A 26,113-nucleotide genomic window follows, 5' to 3' on the forward strand; every position below is an offset into this window, starting at 1 on the left:
TCTTCTTGTTCAAGTTTTTCCCAATTATCTGCAATCTTCATGTCCCTATTTTGGGTTTCCATGGCAAAAATACTTAAGTGGTTTGATATTTCCTTCTCTAGCTCATTTGAAAGATAAGGAAACTGAGGTAAACAGGGTTAAGTGACTTGCCCAGGGTCACAAAAACTGATGTCTGAGGCCAAATTTAAACCGAGGAAGATGAATCTTCCTGATTCCGCGTCTGGCTCTTCATCCACTGTGTCATCTATTGCTTATTAATAATCTTAACACTCCTTAAGCTTGGAACACTTAAATTTATAAAACTCAGAAATACTAAAATTCCTTGGTGTAGACTTTTTTGTTGTTGTAAGTACAGTTATTAGTGAGGAAGAAATGTCCTATTGTTCGTAAATTATAAATGGGTACCCTGAGTTCTGCCTTGAAAATAGAAACAAGTAAAGTTTTTTTTTCAATATTCTTGGTGTCTTTCAGTACTTAAATGTTCCTTATTCATTAACTTTTTCCCATGATGAAGTTGCTGGGCATCTCAGTGGTGCATAGAATACCTGAACTGGAGAGATCCCAGTTAAAATATGTCCTCATTCCTTTACTAGTTGTGATTGTAGAGAGGTCACTTAAATCCTTTTAGCTTCAGTTACTTATCTGTAAAATCAGGATGATAATAACACCTAGTTCCAAGGTTCCTAAGAGTATCAAATGAATTCTTTTTAAAGCATTTAGTGCAGTGCTTGGTACATACTAAGCACATATTAATGTTAGTTATCATCATATCATCATCGATCGATCAATTTTTCAGTCTTACAATTTATTCCTCTCTTGACCATTCTTGGATTCAGCAACATTGGCCTTCTTAGCGTTTCTCAAACATAATACTCCATCTCCTTTCTCTTTTTTTTCTTTTTCTTTTTTTTAAAATTAAATAATACTGTGTATTGGCTCCTAGGCAGAAGGGTGGTAAGGGTAGACAATGGGGGTCAAGTGACTTGCCCAGGGTCACACAGCTGGGAAGTGTCTGAGGCCGGATTTGAACCTAGGACCTCCCGTCTCTAGGCCTGGTTCTCAATCCACTGTGCTACCCAGCTGCCCCCACCATCTCCTTTCTCTTCGATATTGGACTAGCTATCCTTCATTCCTGGAATACTCTGCCTCATAGTTTTCTTGGCTTCTTTCAAGATTCACCTCACATCTCACCTTCCTCAGGGGACCTTTCCTGGCTTCTTCAGCTTTTAGTGTCTTCTTTAATATTATCTTATTTTTTTCCTATCTGTATCTTATAAGTACGCAGTTATTGATATGTACACTCCTTGGTAGCATCAACTATTGTTGTCTTTGCTTTTATAACTCTTAGAATGTTAATAAATGCTTGATATTTATACTGTCAGCTTCCCTAAAACGGTAGAAAACTCAGATAAGAGATGATAGATCGTCATTGTAACAATAATAGTTAACATTAATATAGTGATTACTTTATGCTAGGCACAATGCTAACACTTTAAAATTATTTTCTAATTTGATCCTCACAAAAATCCTTTAAAATTATTTTCTAATTTGATCCTCACAAAAACCCAGGAAAGCAGATGCTATTATTTTCCTCTTTTTTCAGAGGAGGGAACTGAGAGAAATAATGGTTTAATGCCTTGCTGAGGGTCAGACAACTAGTAAGTATTGGGGGCCAAATTCAAATTCAGCTCTTTCTGATTTAAGGCCCAGCATTGTTTCCAGTGTACCAACTAAGCTGCTCCTAGATCATAGATAATTTTCTAATAGAATGGGAAAAGTAGCTCTCTATTTTGTAGGATTTAAATTAATGTGCAAAACTTATATTTTTAAAGTTTATTATTTGACAAAATAGAACCATGTGACTAAGTTTTCTATCTGCTCAAAAATTCCCCAGTCCACCAAAGGGTTATACCCAATTTTTATCCTGTCTACATCAGCAGGTACAATAGGAAGTAAGTAGAGTGCTAGGAATCGTGGTTTTGCTGGGGATCATAGTTTCTTAGGGTAACAGATTTTAATTGCACAATTTTGGATTTCCACTACAGTTTTTGATGTCATGCATTTAAAATTGTCACATAAAAAATAATGATACTTAATTTAATTGTACTCTCATTCTTGTCAAAGTTTAAAAAAAAAATTAACAGACTTTTTTTGTCCTTTTCATTTCTCCATTGGTAGTAACTATAGTCACTTGGTATGATGGTAAACAAAATTTCAAATTTAAAATCTAGTAACTTATGGATACATGTTATCTGCCATTGTAATATTGCTTGCTTTTCATATCACTTTAATTTTAAATTGGGACCATTGTTTAATGAATGGTTTTTTATTTTAATTTGCTTATAATCACCATTAAAAACTTAACATAAGGCATTTTATTTTTAATTTTCTCCCATTTAGAGTGATCTACAAACTTTTGGCATCCACAAGTGAAGGGATCAGAGTACAGGCTCTCAAAGCATTGGGTTACTTTTTGAAACATCTGCCCCCAAAGTGAGTATAGCTTAGATATAAAAAATGGTTGTTCTTTTTCTATTTTAATTTTATAAAATTATGTTAATGCTACCTTAAAGTCATTGTTTCACCTTTATGATTTTTTCAACCATCATTTTCTTTATTTTACTTGCTTTCCGTGAAAAAAAATACAAAGATCTTATAACAGATAAGCATATTAAAGCAAAATAAACTCCACATTAATCATCTCCAAACAATTATGTCTGATTTTGAATATCAATTTATCCCTTCTCCTTCATGGCTTGGATAAATATCATAGTTCTGGAATGATGGTTGATCATTGACTTATCAAAATTAAAAAGTCTTTAACAATTGCATTTCCTTAATATTGATATTATAATAGGAATTGTTCTGGTTCTGCTTTAGTTCATTGTAAATCATTTTGTGGAATTCTTATCAAATTTTTCTGTCTCTTCATTTGTTTCCAAAATTTTATTATTTTTCACATTCTTTCATTTTAAAATTGTGAATTCTAAATTCTCTCCTTTCCTCCCACAACTCCCACCCTGACTATGAAGGCAAGTAGAATATTAGTTATACATGTGAAACTATTTGAAACATACTTTCATATTAACCATATCTCAAAAAATAAAGTGAGAAGATTATATTTCAGTTTGTATTCAAAGTTTTTCAATTCTCTCTGGAGGTAGATAGCATTTTTAAAAATTTTTTTCTCATGAGTCCTTTAGAATTGTCTTAGATCACTATATTGTTCTGAGTAGCCAAGTCTCACAATTGATCATAATTATAGCATTGTTCTTACTGTGCAAAATGCTCTCCCACTTCATCTCACTTTATTTTGCATGAGTTCATATTAGTCTTGCCATGTTTTTCTGAAAAACATTGTCATTTCTGTAGCACAATCGTATTCCATCAAAATCATATGCTACAACTTGTTCAACCATTCCCCAATTGATAAGTATACCCTTGATTTCAAATTCTTTGCCACTCCAAAAAGAGCTGATATATTAAAATATAAGTAGATATTGTTTCGATATTTATTATCTGTGGTACCTTTTATCAGGATGCAATTTCCCTGGTTCTCTTTTTTTTTTTTTTTAAACCCTTAACTTGTGTGTATTGACTTATAGGTGGAAGAGTGGTAAGGGTAGGCAATGGGGGTCAAGTGACTTGCCCAGGGTCACACAGCTGTCTCCTTCCCTTCCTTCTCTCTTATCTCTCAGAGATGGTAAATAATTATTATGGAATATTTACTTTCATATTGGTCATTATTATAAGAGAGTACTCATATTAATATTAGAATGCTTTATACTGTTACTTCATTACAATTTGTTTGACTGGGCTAGAAGTAGAGTTGGCACATAAGAATCAATGTCAGTCCTGAACAGAATGACAGTTTTGACTTCCTTAGTTTTGTTAGCTCTCTCTGTTCCTCCATCTTAAAGGAGATAGTGTGAAAGTCACAAACCCTTTCTCTGAACTAAAACCCCTGCTCCAAATGAGACAGGGTAAACTAAATAAAATCCTCATCAGAATAATTTCCTAATTAGTGCTAGTTTTCTCATAATTAGATAGTCTTATAGGACCCCCACACTACTACCCTTTTCCTCTTGGGTCTGATCATAAAGTCAGGAAAACAACTGCCTTAGCTTACTATATCTCAGAACTCCCTAGCACAGGGTATCACTCTGGCTCAGCATCCCCAGGAGCAGGAATTTGTGAATGCCCCCACTATTCTTGGTAGCTATATAGTTTTTAATCAATTTTTAAAAATATCAGCTTATGACTTTAAAATTATGATTATTTTCTGGTCATATTGTGTTCATTATACAAATTGAGGAGTTAAGCTTTATTCTATAAATGATGCAGTTGGTTCATCATAGGGTCTTACATTTAAAGCTAGAAGGCATGTTAGTTTAACCCCTTCATTTTACCAAAGAGAAAGCCGAGGCACCAAGAAGTTCAGTCATTGTCCAAGAACCTAGATTATTATTAAAGGTAGAATTTGTTCTTGGTTTTTGTGATGCTCTTTTATTACATGTAGTCCTTTCTTTTAGAGTGCTCAAGTCTAGTGTGAGGTTGTTTTAATAAGAATAGCTCATTTTTATAATCATATATGGAAACAAAATAATGCCTTTCTATCATTCAAACATAATACCTGTCAGGTAATCACCATGCCATCTCAATTACTTGTTTTAGAATCTAAATGTCATAGCCTTAGTATAGTGATGTAGTCACCAATTAAGGATTTATTTGATTTGTGCTGTGGAGAATTTTAACTGAAGTCTTTACTATCCTAAAAAATACATCATTTCGTAATTATAGAGCTGTTGAATTTAACCAAGTTTATTTTTATGAGCCTATTAGCATTTTATTCTCCTTTTGAGTTTATATCTTAGGGATTCTGGACATCATAACTGCTAAGGATGAGAAGGGTGAATTAGTGGCTTTTTCATTTTAATTTGAAAAAACTTTTGGACCTAATTCGTCTTATAGTCATACCTTTCACTTATAACAATGTTAGAAATACAGTAATTTCTCTGTCTTTAATTGTAGAAGAAAAGCTGAAGTTATGCTTGGACATGGATTGTTCTCATTGCTGGCTGAAAGATTGATGCTTCAAACAAGTTTTATCACCATGACCACATACAATGTTCTCTTTGAGGTACAAACACAAAATTTATTCTCATAGAAGATGCTAATATGAAGTGATTTGGATATTATATGATAATTTCAAGTTATAAAATCCAAAATAAAAATCAAATGAAAAAGTTTAGAAGTTTATACATGTAAAAAAAAAGTTGACACACCTGTTAAAAAGTCATCCATTGTATAATAATAGTTGTGTACTTTTTAGAAATTTCACTTTTTAATCAAAAATATTTTTGCCTTGTACTGCATCTGTCAGGATTCTAACTTGATGTCTAAGCAAAATTATTTTAAAAGATTTTGGAATTTTTACGCATTTGAATAATGTTAAAAGGTTTTTTTAAAAAAGTAAAGGCTATTCGATAACTCACATTAAATGTTTTTATTAATGCAAATGTTTAACAGCTTTACATTACAAAACAATATTTGAAAACTTATTAAATTAACTTGTAATATCAGAATATAGTAACATATATATAGTAACAGAATATAGTAACATATTTCTATGTTCTCACTGTTGTAGATTTTGATTGAACAGATTTGTACTCAGGTAATACATAAACAACATCCTGATCCAGATTCTTCGGTGAAGATACAAAATCCTCGTAAGCATTTTATATATTTCAAATATTTAGAATGAGTTTTTCCATTTCTTGATTTTGATTCTATGATTTTAGCCTGTGGCATCTCCTTTCCCTGATACTAATCAACATCTCTTTTGGTACTTAAAGCTTTAAAATGGTTTTTGAAGCCTCAAGACATTAAATAACTTGATTATAGTTATACAGTTTGTAAATATCAGAGGTTGGGGTTGAACCCAGGTCATCCTTACTCTGGATGATCTAACTATTAAGTTAGGCTCCCTTTTATCTTTTAAAAAGATCAATTTGTGCAATGTTCATATAAAAGATTGAGTTTTATTTAAAGTAGATTTTTAGTGTGATTATTTCTGTAAGAGCATGGGAATAAATTATATGAATAGAAAGCTTATGTCCTTTAATTGTTAAAATTATTTATTGTTTTGTTTTACATATAACTTGGTATCAATCTCAAATTGTTTGCAAAGTTATAATACTTTTAAGAATTGTGTGCAGGTTCTTGATTTATTTTATGGTTAGATATTTTGGAAAGTTGTAGTTGTATTCTTTAAAGATAACATTAGGCTAAATTTTGTCTATCATGTAAATATTTTTACTTTAAATTATTTAATTATTATTATTTTTAAAAACTCTTACCTTCTCTCTTAGAATCAATACTGAATATAACAGTATTGGTTCCAAGGCAGAAGGGTGGTAAGGGATAGGCAATGGTGGTTAAGTGACTTGCCCAGGATCACATAGTTAGGAAGTGTCTGAGGTCAGATTTGAACTCAGGACCTCCCGTCTCTGAGCCTGGCTCTCAATCCACTGAGCCACCCAGCTGCCCCCTTTACTTTAAATTATTGTCAAAGGAATAATACCAGATTTGGAATAGAAAAATATTTGTTCTCTTCTTTATTTAAGCCTATTAAGAGATGGCTATTTATAATTCTTAGGTAGTTGTACAAAATACAAATTTCCCTTTTTGTATTTTACTTGGTAGTTCACATGTAATTAATTCTATACTGCCATTGAATTGTATCACTTGTTTCTTTAAAGTGAATTTTAGTGTAATATTTATATAGTTCTAAATATTTATTTTCCCTAGATTGAAGATAAAAGTGATATTATTATTGAATTGAGAGGAAAGGAAAGGGGAGAATAACTTTGAAATTATTTTAATAAGTACACAGATTTTCCAGTAGATAGAACCCTGAACCTGTAGTCCAGACTCATCCTCCCAAATCAAATCTGGTCTCAGTCATCTATTGGCTATGTGACCTTGGGCAAGTCACTTAGCCCTCTTTGCCTCATTTTCTTCATTCGGAAAATCAGCTGTAGGAGGAAATGGCAAACCATTGCAATATCTTTCACAAGAAAACCCTAAATGGGGTGATGAACCGTTTGGACCCAACTGAAATGACTGAAATACAAGATACGTTTTATAGAATTACAATGAAGATACAAAAAAATCCACTTTGAAACTTAATTAAACATTATCTTCCTTGACCTTTAGAAGAGTGCACTTAAAAAAAATTAGAACATATTAAAATTATAATACATAAATATTTAGGAAGCTACCTTACAAATACCAAAATCCATTACTTTAAATTTTCATATTTATTCATATCAAACATTTACTAAGGTAGTTTATTTGTGTAATTTTTAGATTTAGAGGAAAATGAAGTTTGACTTTTTGAGAAATCAATATGATTTTATTTAATTTTGAATGTGAAACTTCTAATTTCTTTTATTTGGTAAGTCTTTAAGTATTTGCAAATGCATTTTTCTAAACTGAAGTCAGAAACGTTATCAACTTAAAAATATATCACAGCAGAATCGAGTGTGTGTATATGTGTATGTTTAAAGGGGTGAATAGATTTTTATTTCCTTTGGGATTTTGTTTCAAACTTTACTTTTCCAATTATAAAAGGGAAAATTGACAGGTTTAAAAAATGTATAATGTTAATGGAAAGGAATTATATACTGTCAGAAAATAAAATTAATGGTTTTTACTTTTGCCTTGATTACTTGAATGCTGATATAAGCAACTTGGCCCTGGTTTTACTGTTTATTTTTTAGTTTAATTAATCCATTCGGATTATTTAAAAGTCCTAGAACTTAATCCTGGAGGATCTTGTAAACTGAAAAGTTTATTTTAGATTTAATTATGTAAGATAGTTTTTGGGAGTCAAGAAAATGTTTATTATCATTTAAATTCAAGTGGACCTTAAATTATGCTAGTTCAGATTTTCAAAGTTTTGCTTATGCTCCTGAAAATTCTGGGAAGAAAAATTGGATAATTGCTTATCATAGATACCAGTTTTTAAAAGAAACAAATATAGTTACATTTAAGATTGTGATTGGTATAATTTATTATAGGGGAACACAATTAATATGAAATTGCAAACAAATTAGTTCCTGCTCCCTGTCTTTTTGTTGTTGTTGAATTTTTAGTTTTCACTTATTTATAAACTGTCTTGCAGAGGTACTAAAAGTAATTGCGACTCTGCTGCGAAATTCTCCCCAGTGTCCAGAGAGCATGGAGGTTCGAAGAGCCTTTCTTTCTGACATGATTAAACTTTTTAATAACAGCAGAGAAAACCGAAGGTAAGCAGAAATAAACAGAATTTGCTAATAGTAGTAAAATGAATTTTAGTAACTTTCAGTGAGACTAATGTAACAAGAAAAATGGTTTATCAAAATAATACTGAATATATTTCTTTAATGGTTTTAAGTCATATTAGAATCTATTAAATGAGAGTATTTAAGTGTTTTGGATGCAGTCTTTATTTTAGATTTGGAGATTCCTTATTTTAGAAATAATCATTTAAATTTTTTATGCTTTTACTCCAAAGTGAACGGTAATTTGGTACATTCTCACAATTTTCAGGAGTTTGCTGCAATGCTCCGTGTGGCAGGAATGGATGCTTTCACTTTGCTATTTTAATCCCAAGAATTCAGAAGAGCAGAAGATAACAGAGATGGTATATGCTATTTTTCGAATTCTGCTTTACCATGCAGTCAAATATGAGTGGGGTGGCTGGCGTGTATGGGTGGATACCCTGTCAATCACACATTCAAAGGTGAGTTTTAGGAATTTTTTTTTATTATTTTAAATGTCTGTCATTTAATGTTTATTCCTCCATATTTTTGAGAAAAGAAACACGATAGAAGAGGAAACTTTATCTCTTTGATTGTCCTGTGTAATGTGTAATTAGGGCTGTCAGTAATTCTATTTTCCTAGTCTTGTTAAATTACCCTATTAGAACAGATCAGTTTAAACTTCAAATTATATGTATCTGACTTTGGTTTTGTTCAAATAAAAAGGATTTAACTTCGTGTAGTCCCAGTCTGAAGAATGCTTGCTTTTTAGTTATTTTAGGACACGAATGAGGTTTTACAGGAGTACGGGAAAGGTTTTTTCTTCTTTGACTTATAATTGTGGATTCCCATTTATTTTTTTCATGACATAAAGCTTTTGAACACAAGGTGGCACACCTTATCTATTAAAAGAATAAAAAGAAAGCTAATTTAAGCTTAGCATGAGAACACACAGTACCTCAACCTTTTCTTACAGTATATCAGAATCCTAGATTTAGAGCTGGAAAGGACCTTAGAGATCATCTACTCCAAATGAGAGGCCATTTTACTAACCAAGACCCAGAAAAGAGAAGTTGCCACAGATATTAAATGATAGAGAAAGGATTTGAATCTAGCTCCTCTCAATCAAAATTCAGGGCCCTTTTCACTAAATTATACTTCCTCCTTTTCTCATTCTATAGTTAAAGAAAAATATTGAAGTGGTTAGAAAAAGAATTATAATCATACTAGGGAAAAATACTAATGCCCATTTTCAAGTTTAGACAATGATAGAAGATTGCATGTTTATAATTTATAATTTTTAAGCTTTAAATTCCTAACTTTTTTCTTCCTGGATTCTAGTACAAGCAATATGTTAGAAATTCTAAGTCTTATGAATTTTTGTTTATTCAATGTTATTATTGTGGAGTTTCCTGTCATCTTAGTTCCCCTAATCATTTTTGGAAATGGATTTCCTTGCTATGAAGCATTCCCATAACCTGCAAAGGTAACTGATAATCTTTCCCTTTCTTCCTGCATTGGAAAGAAATAGATTATGATAAAAATTTGTAAAAACTGTCCAAGTGATAAGAGCCATCTTAGCAAATTTACTCATAAATGCAGTGCACTGTCTAAATGACAGTTGTAATAATTTTATTTCATTTACTAAAAAAAGTTCTTTTGTATTATTACCAGTCTATTTAAAAAAAACCAAAATAAAACATAGAAGAGTTTTATTAAACCTGTAAAGAAAAGACAGTGCTAGTTTTTAACTCATTTTCAAAGGCAATGAATGCAGTTGTCTGTTTATGTCCCTTTTTCCTATAAGTCTGATCCAATCCCTTCCATCTCATAGCACTGATTGATGAATTTCTTGCATCATCACTTTAATTGTGGCCCATTTGCATCACTGAAAGAAAGGGTCTATTTCCTTGCCAAGAGTAACCTCTCTACTTGTACTCTTGATCCCATCTACTCTTATTTCCTTAGCAACGTGGTTCTTCAATCACGTATTCTCTTTTTTAACCTTTCTTTATTCACTGGCTTCTTTCTTGCTGCAAAGAATCATGCTCAGAAATCTTCTGTCTGTATAAGATTCGTTTGATCCTGTTATCTCCTCAGGTCCTCGAATTTTGCTCTTCACATTCAGTGCCTACCTTCTGGAAAAAGCTACCTATCCCATTTGACCTCATAATTTCTTTCTTCTCACTAAGTTATTGACTCTTTGCAATTCCATTGCTTTCCATTTTGCTCCTGGTCAGAAATTATATCCCTCAAGTTAACGAACAGTGATTTAGCAAGACATTTTGTTTTCATTTGTACTACTTTGTTAGCATCACTGTCCAACCAGGTTGAGTTGTCCAGGATGACTCATTGTAGCTGGCAGGGTTCCCTTTGAATCTTTCCTGTCCTGAATCATCCTCTGTATTGAGAAATTTGTAGGAGAAATCACTTTGATTCTCAGTGCTATGGTATTTGGTATTCTTGGAGTACTTATGGGGCAAGAAGACTGTTAATCAGATTCCTTAATTTCAAGGTGAATACATATAGTGTGCCTATCCAGGATCACCCTGCAGTGAGTTGAGAACAACCTAGCTCCTTCAGTATCTTGTTCTTCCTCATTACATTAAGTTTGTCTAATGAGTTTATTAGGACCTGGTGCCTCTACCTGTTTGTCAGCCCAATAGTAACCTCTCTACTTCTGCTTTGATGTTTGATTTGGTATTAGTTCTTGGTCATGCCTAGGTGTTGGGAAAGAATGGACTTCCCTGACCCCATTTAGGCCCTTGTATGACCAAATCTTTATTGATACTTCCTATGTGAGAACAATCTATTTTAATGGCATCTTTTATACCTTATGAGCTGTTTCTAGTAATTGTCATGAATAAAAATGCTCGTTTTACTCTCTTCCCATCTCTGCAATTCTTTTTTGGTCCTAGAATACTTCACAAAATTTCCTTTTGACACATTTAGCTTCTGGCACTGACAGGTGCCCTCTTTTCCTTCATCCCCATTCTTGATAAGTAGAGCTAAAAGTGGCTGGATAACGGAGTCTCCCCAATCTAATGCAATGTATTGTAATGCCTAAGAGTGAAGGTTTTTTTGGGAGGGGCACGTGGAGGAGGTTGAAGGTGGACAGGAAGGTATTCTTTGCCACCTATAGGGACATTCAGCCCTTAGGAAACCCTAACAATGTTTTATGTCTTCAAACTTTTAGAAATCTTGGATTTGTTTTCAAGGGTCCTCCATTTCAACCCTTTCACACCTTAATAGGGAGTTTCACAAATTGCTGCGTCCTCTTCCACCCCATCAAAAAAATAAAAACATCATGTAGTGATTGATTCTCCTTTGATGAGACAACTTACCTGGCTATATCTCTGTATTTAGAGCCATCCCAACTTGATAACTTTGCTATAACTTACTCTCTGCTAATAAAGCTTTTGAAATCTCGGGGTTAACTCTGTGCCTCAAAGGGAGGTTAGAAGACTTCAGTTCAATTTGATTTTCATATATGTGCTAATCATTGGAAATACAGACACAAGAGCAAAGTAATGTCAGCCCGCAAGGAACTTCTTATTGGGTGATATAATACGTATTCAAATAAGGAAGCATAAAATATATAAAAAGACTTTTGTCAGTGACTATTGGGTAGGATTAGCATCAGTGGCCATGACAAGCCTTGGGTAGGAGGTGGCATTTAAAATGTTTCTTAAGAGAGACAGAGAATCCAAGATGTGGATGTGACCAAAGAGAGCATCTCAAACCATGGCATGGAAGTGGGTTGTAGAGTGTCCTACTAGAAGAATGGCATGTGGCCAGTTCAACTAGACTATGTAGTGTATTATGGGGAATAATATGAAATTAGTCTGGAAATAAAGGTTGGAGTTGGATTGGGAAGTGTTTTAAATACCAAACAAAATAATTTTGTCTGTATGACAGTACATAAGTGAAACCTTCCTGCAAATGTGCATCTTTAGTTTGGAAAGTCACACTGAAAAGGGATATATGATTAAAATTTATAAAGCAAAAAAAAAAAAGACTAATACTTTGACTAATTCCATGATATTAAAATAACAAGTTACTTCTAAGGTTCATTGAAGAAAGATCTCCTAATACTGATATGCTACCAAGAAATTTAGGCAGAAACAGTACTCTTCTTTTCTTTTAAATCACCATTAAATTCTTTTTAGCATTTCTCATATCACAGCTTACTTTTCTGTTCACATTGCTAAAATCTCAGTCCAGATCTTTATTAGCCGAATCTTTGCAATTTTTCCCCAAACTAATTCATCCACAAAAAAGCAAAAATATACACATATAAAATATACCTAAGTATATGTGTTAATATATAACATATAAACATTTATATATGCAAAATATAAATATACAAATATAAAAAAGAAAAAAACAAAAACATTTTGTCTTTTTGGCAAACTTTGATTGATTTGAAATATTAACTACAGCATGAATTCTATACTCAGTCTAGCATTTAAAGTTTTTCACAAATCTGCCCCCAAGCCTACCAATATAACCTTTAAGTGCCATGATTTCTCCCTGTGAACTCTTTGACCCCTAAGCACAAGGTTTCACAATATTCTATGACTTTTCTCTTGTCCTCTTGCTTCTCCTCATTACTACAGATCTTGTAGACTTCTCTCAGTTCAGCTTATGCTGAGCACCTTGGACTTATCATTGGAAGCCCTCATCCAGAATTAATCATGCATTGCCCTGTTACTTCTTGGATATTGTCTCATTTATAAATTAACTTTTTTTTGGTCTTATTTTCTGTCTTAGAACCAATAGTTCAATATAGTTCTGGCAGAAGGGTGGGAAGGGTTAAATGGTGGGGATTGTGACTTACCTAAGGTCACACATGGGAAATGTCTGAGGCCAAATTTGAATTCAGGACCTCCTGTCTCTGGACCTGGCTCTCTGTCCATTGCCTACCTGCCCCTGTTAATTAATGTTTTTTTTAAACATTTTCATGTGTATATGCTTTGTCCTTTTAACTTTTCTTTGAAGGCAGCCATGGTTTATTATGCCCATCATATCCAGTAGAAGAGTATTGAGGGGATAATAATAAGTTCTTAGTAAATATTTGTTGAAAGAATAAATAAATTCAAAGAGATAAACAGTTATTTGTCCCACTCTCTGGTATATGGCAGTGCTTCTCTGAGATATTTTGCCTTATCTGATCTATGGAGTTGAAGTTTCATGTATTGGCAGAAGTTGGAAGGAAGTAGCTATTTTTTCTTTTAAATAGCTTTGCTGTGTATAATTTTTACTCTTGTGTAATTATCATGATTATAGTGTTACAATAACTTTTTTCTTTTTTGTTATAAACATATTTCAAGGTGAAGATGCTCCTGTAACATCTAGAAACAAAGGCATGATTTTTTTTCCATAGGATGTTAGAGTGAATATTAATGGACTATTTAAAAAGTGTAGTTCTTAGGGGGCAGCTGAGTGGCTCAGGGGATTGAGAGCCAGGCCTAGAGATGAGAGATCCTAGGTTCAAATCTAGCCTCAGATGCTTCCTAGCTGTGGGACCTTGGACAGGTCACTTAAGCCCCATTGCCTAGCCGTTAACACCATTCTGCCTTGGAACCAATATAGAGTATTGATTCTAATGTGGAAGGTAAGGGTTTTTTAAAAAAAAATAAAGAAAAAGAAAAATTTTTTTTGCAGTTTTTAGTGTTTTCTTGAATGAATAAAAATTATTAATACAAAGCTAAGAATCTTATAAAATTTGAGTAATCTATGATAAAATTGAATTAAAAGAAATGAAAGAAAGTTTGCTTTATTTTTTGGAGGCATGCACATGGTTAAGGAAGGGAAATAATTATAAAGGAAGAAAAAATTGTTCAAAGTTGGTGATGTATTCTTAATTAAGTACTTGAATTTCAATTTATACGTTCTTTCAAACTCTTACTATGTGCTTAGTTATTTTGAAATAAAATTTAAATTGTGTGGATTAATGTACAATTTTGCTTATATTTGATTTTGTTCCATTGTTTTAAAGCACTAAACTGCTCATTAATTTGAAAACAATTCCTTTAAGTGAAGACATTATATGCCACATACCAAAAACCAAGTTTTGTGACTTTTTATAGAACCTGTCAAAGAAGATTTAACAAAACTTGTATGAAAGTTAAATAAAATGAAATAGATGATGGTAATTCTAGTTTTTTAATTAAGTGCAAATCAAACTATTGCCTTTTCTCCTCCATTATAAAATAACGTGATAGGCTTTATTGATTATTTTGTGGGGAAAAAAGTGATGAATATTCATCGTGTGCATATTTCCTTTCTTCCCTTTTAATAGGTTTCCTTGAATTTTCATGTATTTTTTTAAGTATTCTTTTTATGTAATTGCATATGGATTAATTTGAATAGTGTTGAAAATGTAATATCTATGAACTAAGATTGATGATTAGATAGTTTTTGCTACAATCAAAATATAATCATTGACCATGCACTCAAAAGCTTTATATAAGAATATTAATTTACTTGACATTGGATAAGCATTTTAAGATCTTTTTTTTTTATTGCCATATATAATTGTATGGGATTGATGCTTATTCCCGCCCCCACCTTTTGCAGCCATTTTGTATCCCAAAGCAACTAATTTATAACAGTTCTTTGATAAAGAACTAGTGTATAAAGAACTAGTGTTGTAGAATTGGATAGCTTTTGCAGAGCTACACATCAAGATACATGCAGCTGCTATAAAAAGCCAAAGAAACTCAATTGCAATTTTATTGTCCAGTTTGATAGATTTCCTGCCACCTTTGTAGCAGGAAAGCTGTTTGTCACTGTAACCCTCTCTCCCAACAGCTGCACTACTCCTTATAAGTAGTCTTAGGGCTTTTCTAGCATAATTGTGCTACATTAGTTACTTTGGTCTTAAGGCTTAAAAGGTACAGTTTTTACAAATTTGATTTTTATTCTCTTGCCAATTGTATTAGTTTCCCATTTCATGTATTTTGTCCAAGTTGGATAGTAACCAAAATTATGCTTTGTTTTGTCAGCTAATTTCACTAAAATGTTTACATTATTTATCCATGACTATTAAAATTATAGCATTTTTGCAACTGTATTGAATTTATTGAAAATCTTTCATCAGCAGATTTTTTTCTGAGACAGTATATGAAACATTTATTTATGAAAATTTGATGCCTAGACTCATACTGTGCTTAATAATAGAGAACAAGATGGTTAATATAGTCTTTTGACCTTTGATAAACTCACGATTTAAAAGAAAAATTATATATTTAAATCCAAAATAAAATTTATTAGTTTATAGAAAAATGATTAAACATGTAATTATTTTTTATTTCCAAAAAAAATTTAAAATTCTACTCAATTATCCTAATGAATTAAGTTAAAAATAACAATGTTCAGTCATCATGTACAGGAGAAATTTTAGATAGAAAATTATTCATCTTTAGCAAGCAATTAAAAAACTCAAGTCTGTTTTTGAAGTATTATAAAAACCCTTTTGATTATATAAGCTGGCAAATAGTCTTATTATTAGGACTATGCCCTTTTAGCTTAAAATATTAATAGCAGTTAGCATGCTAAACACTTTTTAAAAATGAAGGTAAATATTCTTTTCAGAGATTCAAGATGATTAAATTGCTATTTTTATCACATGAAACCTTTTTTTAAAAACAGATTATTAGTTTTGTTTTATTCTTTATTTATAAAGAATTTTGTCTTTTAAACGTTTACAATGTTAAAAATAATTTGTCTTGTGGGCACAATTTATATGTAAAATGTTTGAAAAAATGTTCTAAAAAATCTTTTAAAAGGAACAAAAACAGAGTTTTGCTTTTTGAAATTTTTTTCCTGAATATATTCTTTTAAGGTATTTGCCACAGAATTATAAAAGAAGCACAAATTAAGAACCCCAGTGATAACTGTAGTGTTTTACCCTAGTTTTACAAGTGAAATCAAACTTAGATCTGTTAGACATGCTGCAGGTGCAGAAGTTGGAGTACTTTCTAGCTGAGGTGATAGTTTTATGGTAAAAGGAGGTGTTGAGAGAAGGATTTATATTTATTTATATATATTTCAGTATATTTTCCATCATGTGCTACAATCAGAAAGGAAGAATTTTAAAAAGGTATTATTTTAAATAGTTTAAAGACTTCTGTTTGTTTAAATTAGATCTTTGCCAGATAGTTAAAGGAATTACTGCTCAAATATCTCAAGAAAAAAATTTCTTTTTTTATTTAAAATATTGAAAGAAATCTAGGAATTATTTATTAGAATCTCTCAGCACTAAAATTATTTGCTTCTAATTTGATCATAGCAGGCTCTTTAAAATTCTAATAGGAAATGACAATGCATTTGGCACATTTACTCTTTCTCTAGTTTCTCTATCAAACTTTATTCATGATGTAACATGGAGAGGACTATGTATGTGGAATTGGAAGGCCTGAGTTATGTATTCACTATCATTTATTGTTTGTGTAACTTTGGACAATTTACTGGCTTTTTAGAATTTTTTTATCTATAAAAAGAAATAATAATGATTCTATCATTTACCTTACAGTTATCGTGAAGATAAAATGAATTAATGTGGGTAAAGGGGTTTCAAGTCCTAATTAATGATAGTTTTAATTTCTATAGAACCTTACAGTTTAAAAAAAGGCTTATGTGCACCATTTCATTTTCATTGGTATGACAGCTTTGTGAGGTAGGCAATATGCACTATTATCCTCATTTTGTATTTGAGGCTTGAGGGGTGAAATGAAGATCTCAGTGTCACAGAACTAGTAAGTGACAACTAGTATTAGAGCCTATAAAATCTTCTGATTCTAGATCCAGTGTTGTTTCTCTTAACCCACAAATTCTTACTTGAAATATAAGATATTTGGGGTGTGTGTGTGTGTGTGTGTGTGTAATATAATTTTTACTTTTTAAATAAATGGCATGTGTGGTGTTGACTTTGTGGGGAGGCCTTACCTTGCATTTGTGAAGGCGTTTAACTTAAATTGATTATAATAAGCAGTGCTGCCTAGGATCTAATGCTACTCTTCTTAGCTTGACCACATCATTGTTATAGCTTAGCCATCACATCAGTTGCTTAGCTTGACTTGGCCCAAGACCCAAACCATATCTACTTTGCCTTAAATCTTCTGAACTCAACTTTGGATTATGCTTTGGTTATCAGGTCTCCTTGCCTTCAAGGCTTAATCCAGAAACTGTGCTTGATAACAGGACCAACATCGCTAAACAATTAGTCCTTTTCCTCAATAGTTCAGCTGAAGACCAAAGACTCAAAGAGTAGGTCTTTTATTGCCAGGACATGCCATTAATACCAAGCTCAATTCCTCTTCCTTAAGTTTTAGAAGAGAACCAAGGTATTTTTCCACCATTTAAAAAGATTCTTAAATTTGATATTCTTCTACCATTTAAAAGATTCTTTTTGTAAGCCTCAGGCAAAAAGAGATTTTCCCCAATGGCTAGTATATTTCTAACTCTTATTCTTTATCCACCTCCATTGACACAAGTTACAACTACACGCATAAAAATTATTATATTTCCCCCACCACTTTTTTTTTTTAAACCTGTGTATTGGCACAAGGCAAAAGAAGTGGTAAAGGCTTGGCAATAGAGGTCAAGTGACTTGCCCAGGGTCACAGAGCTGGGAAGTGTCTGAGACCAGATTTGAATCTAGGACCTCCAGTCTCTAGGCCTGGCTCTCAATCCACTGAGCCACCCAGCTGCCCCCTCCTGCTACTACTTCTTATTCTCTCATCTTTATCTACTTAGCCATACTCTTACCATATTTTTACTTTCTCTTTTGAGGTTTCTTTCTTTTGGCACTCACGGAAGCCTGAATCTCATCAGATGTTGCATACTTGTTTATCCTTTTTTGTTGCACCTTGTTAACACACTGATCCTAGAAGAAGAAACAAATTCTCTTTTAAAATTCACTCTATTCATATATGTTACACAATGCAGATCCAGGTGGCAATTTTGTGTTGTCTCCATGGAATTATTCCTTTTTTCTCATGATTTTTGTCTCTACTCCAATTTCTGCCATTTCCCTTAAGGTCTTCACCATACATGTTGTTTCCTCAAACATCCTGGCTTTCCAATTCCTTATTTTCTTTTAACTCTCTTGACCTGCTTCTTTACTCCACACATGTCTGAAATATATAACTGTCTAACTGGGGTAATACAGAGGTGACACATACAACCAGGACATGCCCACATACCCTGTGCGACAGGATTTCATAGGATAACAGGGGACCTCTCACAAGGGATGTGGGTATTAGGTGAAACTACTCTAGTTGGCAAGATGACAGTTGACAGTTAACTGGTCATTAACTAGTTGGGGAAAACACATGGGTTGGATGTTAAATCTATGGATCTTTATTAGGCTTTGAGGAAGACAATAGGAAGTAAAATAAAACAGTTTATTAAGAGGTTTAGGGTTGGAGAAATGGGGAGAAGATCACGCTACACTAGATAACTATGGACAGTCTTCGGAGACTGGAAAGGGGTCAGAATCTACACTGAGCTAACACAGACTACCAGGTCCTGCTTTTGGAAGTTAGAAGGGGATGTGATGGTCTCACAACTGGGTCCACTTCAGCTCCATCGAAGTTCACAGCTTTCCAGGATCCTTAGCAATTAATCCACAAAAGGTAAGGACAGGGAGTTTAACCAACCTGGTATGTCCACCACCCAAGTCTGGTCTTGTTGCTCAACCTGAATTTCCATGGGTAGATGTTTCTTCTGGGAGACAAATCAACTTTTCCTGGACTTTTCACTGGGACAGATAAACCAGTTTCTAACTGCCTCAGCCACAACAGAGTCACTCCAGGAAAAAACTCCTGTCTCACCATTCCATGGTTGGAACCCTCCAGCCTTGCCTGATTAAGTCTGGCTGTTATCTTACCCTAAATGTCTAAATCTTAATTTGTAAATTTGCCTATTACAGTCACACTCACAGACAGTTGCAGCCTTGCTCTCAGGGTCACCCCTAAATTTTGCACTTCCATTACCAGAAATTCTGATCTTTTATCCAAGTATAACTTCCTGCCATTCTGTTTTTCATTGTGTCCTAGACTTATTTTTATTCTCATTGTCAGGGTAGTTCTTCAACACTTTAGTATTCTCCCAGGCTATCATCTCAGTTCTGATTTATTTTCTTTCCATTCTCAATTTTGATGCCCAGATTTAAGAAGCTCAATATTAAACTGTCCTCTATTCTTACACCTGGATTACTCCTCCTATCATCTCCTTTCTCTATTTCAACTCAAATGCTGATATAAAAGGCCGTAGAAATCACACAGTATTTTCTTAGCTAATCTCACCAGAGTGCTCAGTTTAGCAAAGTAGTCTTTTTAGTATTCCCTAATTGTTTGCTCATTATATTCCTCAGTGACTTTTCTAAACTTCCTTCTTTAAACTTCTTTTGCCTAGCCTGTCCTATAACAATGTAACATATCTTACATTCTTTTCTACTTAACTCCAGTCTCTGATGAAGACAAAACTTTTCTTTTCCAAGATCAACTCTTTACCTCATTCACATTTCTTCCTTCCCATTTCCTCAAGATTGTCCCCATAGTAATTTTTTAATCTTCAGTCTTTCCCTCTTGACTGACATCCCATGATGCTTAGAAACATACCTGGGTTTTCCCCATCCTTAAAGACCTGTTGACCCTCACATCATTAAAGTTATTGTGCCATCTTCCTCTTTCCTATGGAAGCCAAATTTCTAGAAAACATTGTCTCCATGCTTTTTTTCAATTTTTTTTTCTGATCCACATCTGCAGCATCAACTTTATACTGATAATTTGAATTATATACTCTGGAGATATTTCAAACTCAACATGTCCTAAAGAGAACTCATTATCTTTGTTTCAGTTAAGGGTTTTTCCAAACTATTGTATTTATTTTGGGGACACCACTCTTCATTTAGATACCTGGCTTCTCCCCTTAGAAGTTATTTTTGGATCTTCACTTCCTCATAGCATCTCTTACATCTGTCTCCTTTTTCTCTCATCTCATGTGGCTACCACACTAATTAATGCCCTTGTTACAGTTTGCCTTGTGTATTACAACTGCCTTCTTATTGGTTTCTCTGCCATAAGATTCTTTCCACTGTCATCTATACTCCTTACAGTTGATAAAAGTGATGGTCCTATAGCACAGATATGACCTATTCAATAAACCCTAATGGTTCCCTATTTCCTATAGAATTGAATACTGCCACCTCTAGCCCCTTACCCCCTTTTAATTTAAGTCCTTTAGAACTTGACTCCAACCCACCTCTAGGTTTATTTACATTCTTATCTTGATGAACTTTATGAACTCCTATCCTTTTTTTCTTCACATAAAACATTAAATTTCCCAGAAGCCCTTATGGCTTTTCCTCACATAGGACATTACATTTCCAAGAGCCACTCTTTCTCTCTTGACCTCCAGCTTTCCAGGGAACAGTGTGTCCCCATTCCTGGAAGGCTTTTCCTCCTCACTTCCTTTTTTTCCCCTAATATCTATAATACTTAGATCAAGTGCTGTTTTACTCATAGAGTATTTCTGATGCAACTAGTTTCTTCCTTCTCTAAATTATGATGCATTCAACTTTTTGTTTCCAATTAATTTTTTTTTAAACCCTTGTACTTTGGTGTATTGTCTTATAAGTGGAAGATTGGTAAGGGTGGGCAATGGGGGTCAAGTGACTTGGTCACACAGCTGGGAAGTGGCTGAGGCCGGGTTTGAACCTAGGACCTCCCGTCTCTAGGCCTGACTCTCACTCCACTGAGCTACCCAGCTGCCCCCTTCCAATTAATTTTTAGTCTTTTTTTCTGTAGTTCTTTGTTGAGTGTAATTTCTATAGCATTATGGTCTGAAAAAGATGCATTTAATATTTGTTTTTCTGCATTTGATTGTGAGGCTTTTATGTCCCATTACAGTGATTCCCAAACTTTTTTGGCCTACCGCCCCCTTTCCAGAAAAAATATTACTTAGCACCCCCTGTCACATACTATCACCACCCCCTTACAATTATTCACCACCCCCAAATGCACCTGTGGCCATCTTTATCCCCCTGGATCGCTGCAGCACCCACCAGGGGGCTGTGGCACCCACTTTGGGAATCACTGTCTCATTATATGATCAGTGGCATTCAATTTCTATTAATTTTGCATAAGCTTCTATCTGTACATATTTTATCTTGTCATTAAGTAAGATTCCTGAACAAAGGGTTTGTTTCAGCTTTGTTTTTGTAGTTTGGGCTCTTAGTATTGTATCTGGCACATATTAAAATATTAATAAATGAGTCTTGATTAATTCATTTTTGATATTACATTCCTAGCATCTTATACAGTGTGTCTGGCTCTTTGATTTCATTGGTGTCAGGAAATCTTAGTGAGGAAAGTATGTGTCAGATTGTGTCAGGTTGGTGCCTGCCCTTCAGTTTAGTCGTAAAGAACTGACTATTGTATTGGAAGTTTAAGAATTTTTCCTGGGTTACACAAGCCAGTATATGTCAAAAGTAGGACTTGAATCCAGCTATTTCTGACTTTGGGATTGAATTTTTACCAAGACATGCTGCCTATCACCTGTTGTGAGGAAGTTTACTAAATTATTATTTAGAAGACCTAGCAAGCAGGGCTGGAGAATTCTAAATGGAATGGGGAAGCAGGAAGTATGGCCTTTCTCTCTGAGACGGACTCCATGGAGGTTGGGACAAGTTGTAATTGATCCTGGGAGACAGAGGAAGTGGAGTTTGCACCTTGATTTCCTGATATCCAGAAGGAAGACTGTCATCTACTTGTGGGAGATTTTTGGTAAAGACTATTGATCCCAATCTGAGTTGCAGGTTAACTTGGGCTGGGTTAGCTTCTAGATCTACCCACCTGAAGGAGTACAGATAGTGGGTCCTGGAAGTGCTGCAACATTGCTGGAGTGTGTCAGGACTCTACTGTGAAGATATCTCACTTTCCTTCCTGATCTCCATTGTGCCCTGTCCTGCTTTAGGCTTAGTTCAGTGTAGATAAGTCACTCCCCTGACCCTGTGGTCCCATCCTTTAGACCAGTGGTTCCCAAACTTTTTTGGCTTACTGCCCCCTTTACAGAAAAAATATTACTTATGCCCCTGGAAATTAATTTTTAAAAAATTTTAGTAGCAATTAATAGGAATGATAAATGTACCTGTGGCCATCACCATCCCCCTGGATTGCTGCAGCACCCACCAGGAGGCAGTGGCATCCACTGTGGGAATCACTGCTTTAGACCATAGTTCTCTTAATTAAATTTGTTACAAACCCTCTTGTCATTTGCTTGCTGGTTTTCACAGACCTCTTGTCTAGGTGGGGCAGGGTGACAGGACCTAACTGTCACTTCTGTCATCTGGTATTTTCCCCTAACAGCTAAACCCAGTTTCCCTAACTTGTTAAGTCCCCACCTATTGTCCATTCCTGTCTCCTACTCACCCTTCTGAACCCACATATAATATTTAAGTTAACTCCCCTGTTTTTCCCCATAAGACACCTGATACATACATAGTATGCATTTAATAAATTCTTGTTGACTAATTATTAAAGAAAACTTTTAATTTATATGTTTAAAAATAGCTTAGTGATTAAGATAAGGTAAAGAACTAGTAATTACCGCTCTTATATAACTAATATTTTTTATGTTAAAAGTGCATACAATAGAAAAATATGTTTTCTCTTTAAAAAACAACCTTCTTCAAAACCAAAAAAGATTTTGGAAGCAAAACGTTGCTTCATAAAGGGATAGGTTTAAGTTTGTTGAATTTGCGAAAATATGATTTCTACATATGATAGAAACATAACTGAGTTCTATACTATTTGTTAATCATCTGTTTCCTGCTGATTAGTAAGTGTTGAATGTCATTTAAGTTAAAATAATGGCAGAAGGAATGCTTGTGGTTATTAGCTCATAAGTGCCCTTAACTAGTACCATGTAGAAGTGTTCAGTAGACATTTCAAACAACCATTGATTAGTTGTCAAATAACTGTGAAGATGAATGACTAACCTTTTAGCTGGGTAATTTAGAACAATATCTGGTAATTAATTGTATATTATCAGTTTTACAGTTACAAATGCAAATGTCTTAAGAAAAAGAAAAACAAAGAATGCAAAGAATTCTAGAATCACTCAATTGCCATTTAGCTTTAGATCTAATGTGGTAAATTAATGGGAAACTCAAAGAAAAAATCCATTATGTGGCAGAATTTGCAGATCACTTCAAAGATTTGAATTCATGGAGGTTGATTAAATGTAGTTCTTTTAGTAAGATAAAGTCACCCTAAAATGGGTATTGACTAGATAACTGAAGTTTAACATGTGTAACAATTTCCTTCTTATATAATGTAGAAGCTATTTTGTAAAAACATTCACTGGTATTTATTATACTATGTATATAGAAAATAATTCATGTTATTTACTTACTATATTTATATGTGCATTAAAAATCATTGATCAGAAGAAATCACAAAACTTCTCAGTTTTAGAAATAAAAATGGCAGGAAATGTATTCTTTGTGTGAGACAAGTATAATTTGAAATTAGCTTTAATTGTATTAGTTTAAAAGCATTTAAAGAAAAAAAGACTTGATCATGGACCTTTTCAGATGCAATATAGAACTTGTATCTATGAACTGAAGAGAAGACTATTGAAGAATGGTTTAGTGTTGTAACTTGCTTTAGAGAGAGGATTTAAACATGTTATTTTACTTTTCACTCTCAGCTTGGTAGGCAGGGCTACTAGTTATAGTCTTTGTGTTGGGTAGAAGAAGTGGAGCCTTGCCAGGCATGTGGTTCCTGCCATAACTTTGTTATTTTTAATTCCCTAAGTCAGAGACATGGGAAACATGTAGATGTGGCCCCTGCGATCTTTAATTATAACTCTACACAACTCAGTTTGTACAGAGAGAATTGCTGTGGCTGGGTGATGGATTACCATTACTCAGAGAAATTAAAGCAGAAGCAAGTTTTATTAAGGGAGAGATATTCAGAAAAAGGTTAGATGCTAGAGTTCTGGATGGAGTTAAGCACCTTACACAGGGAAGCTAAGGTGATTTTATAGTCTTAGCTTGGTCAAACAGAAGCAGAGCTGGAGGTACAGGCAATTGCTGATAGTGGGATGTTGGGTAAGATACAAGACTGTATCTTCGTCCTTACTGTGATTATAAAGGGGACTATAACGTTTTACTAAAGGTGATAAGGGGACGCGGGAGTTTTTTAGTTTCCTTGAGGCTTCTTTGAGGGTTCAGGATGTTATGTATATTTTGGCACAATATCTATTTAGTCTTTCTCTTGTTATTTGTTGTTGATAGTAAAGGGCCAGCTGGCTATCTGTTGAAGTGGAGTTGTTGTGATCTGAGGCCTATGTAACAATTTAGGCCTTGTTGAGGAAGATTGATTTTTACAGTTTTGGAGGCAACAGGTACAAAAACAAACCCCTTTTAATAAGATAAAAGGTTTAAGTAAGGGTAAGGATAGATAAAGAGTATAGAATAAATCCCAAATCTAAACCATGACTACCTTGTCCCACGCCTACTAATCCTCTAGGAATTGCTTCACACACAGGGTTCCCCCTGGCCTGCTCTGATCTCCTTATACTACCACTAACTCCTAGGATCTATTCTAAAATATCCTATTCTAAATTTATCAGTTCACTTCCGACCTAATGAAGCTGGATCAGGCTTCTCAGCCTAGCAAGTCCCAAACCTGGGCCCACGCTGCAGCACTGAGTGAAAACTCAGTTTTCTTCCTTCTCCACTGTTGATGTTCTTCTTTAGCTAATTCCAAAATCTCCAAATTTTCTCTGTTTTCCCAACTGTCACTTTGAAAATCCAGGTTTCCCTAGAGAGCCATAGTTTTCCAGGACTCCTAAGTGAGATACACTCAAGAATGTGTCACAAGTATAGTTGGTCATCAACAGACTTTCTACCTCTGGATTCTCTGCCAGGAATCCTCCTCAAGGTCACAAGCTGGACTTAAGAACCTCTGGTATCTTCTCTCATTCTGTCCCTAGTCGCCAAAACCCTTAATTAAAATCCCAAATCTATTATATTCCTGATAAGGGGCTTACTTAACTTTATTTTTTACCTCCTTATAATCCTTAGAAACCATTCTGTTCCACCACTGATTATTGCCATTTTTGATCATCTTTGCCATTTTTAGGGTGTGAGGTTAAACCTAGGAACTGTGTTCATTTGCATTACTCTATAAGTAATGCTTTGGAGCATTCTTTCATTGTAAATAGTTGTAAATAGTTTGCATTTCTTTTCAGAACTGTTTTCTCTTACCCTTTGACTATTTATGAAAGAGAGAATAACTTCTAGTTATATGTATTGATCAATTGTTTATATAGCTTAGATACCAAACTTCATAAAAGAAATTTGATACAAGGATTTTTCCCCATTCAGCTGCTTTCTTTCTTATTCCTAAGTTCATTAATTTTGTCTATGCAAAAGCTTTTCCATTTCAGTTTCATGTAATTAAAGTTATCTATTTTTATCTTTTATAATCATCTCTATCTTTTTTTGGTTAAGAATATATCTCCTATCTATTACCATGAGAGGTGTAAGAGCTAGTTTCTCTTCTAATTTTTTTTTTATTTTAAACCCTTAACTTCTGTGGCTCATAGGTAGAAGAGTGGTAAGGGTGGGCAATGGGGGTCAAGTGACTTGCCCAGGGTCACACAGCTGGGAAGTATCTGAGGCCGGATTTGAACCTAGGATCTCCTATCTCTAGGTATGACTCTCAATCCACTGAGCTACCCAGCTGCCTTCTCTTCTAATTTTTTTATACCATGATCTTTAATAT

At 33.8% G+C, this 26,113-nt stretch overlaps 1 protein-coding gene across 4 annotated transcripts in view; it reads left to right on the forward strand.

The window, feature by feature from the left end:
- The window catches only part of LRBA (LPS responsive beige-like anchor protein), a 686,065-nt gene that overhangs the window by 113,903 nt on the left and 546,049 nt on the right, over positions 1-26,113 (forward strand). For all 4 annotated transcript variants that reach the window (XM_044680734.1, XM_044680732.1, XM_044680733.1 and 1 more), the window contains exons 17-21: positions 2,401-2,493; positions 5,032-5,140; positions 5,648-5,729; positions 8,189-8,312; positions 8,596-8,788. In XM_044680734.1, coding sequence (XP_044536669.1) covers positions 2,401-2,493; positions 5,032-5,140; positions 5,648-5,729; positions 8,189-8,312; positions 8,596-8,788 — 601 coding nt within the window. The remainder of the gene's footprint in view (positions 1-2,400; positions 2,494-5,031; positions 5,141-5,647; positions 5,730-8,188; positions 8,313-8,595; positions 8,789-26,113) is intronic.

The sequence above is a fragment of the Gracilinanus agilis genome, chromosome 6 (assembly GCF_016433145.1).
Source record: "Gracilinanus agilis isolate LMUSP501 chromosome 6, AgileGrace, whole genome shotgun sequence".
In the NCBI taxonomy this organism is placed as follows: Eukaryota; Metazoa; Chordata; class Mammalia; order Didelphimorphia; family Didelphidae; genus Gracilinanus; species Gracilinanus agilis.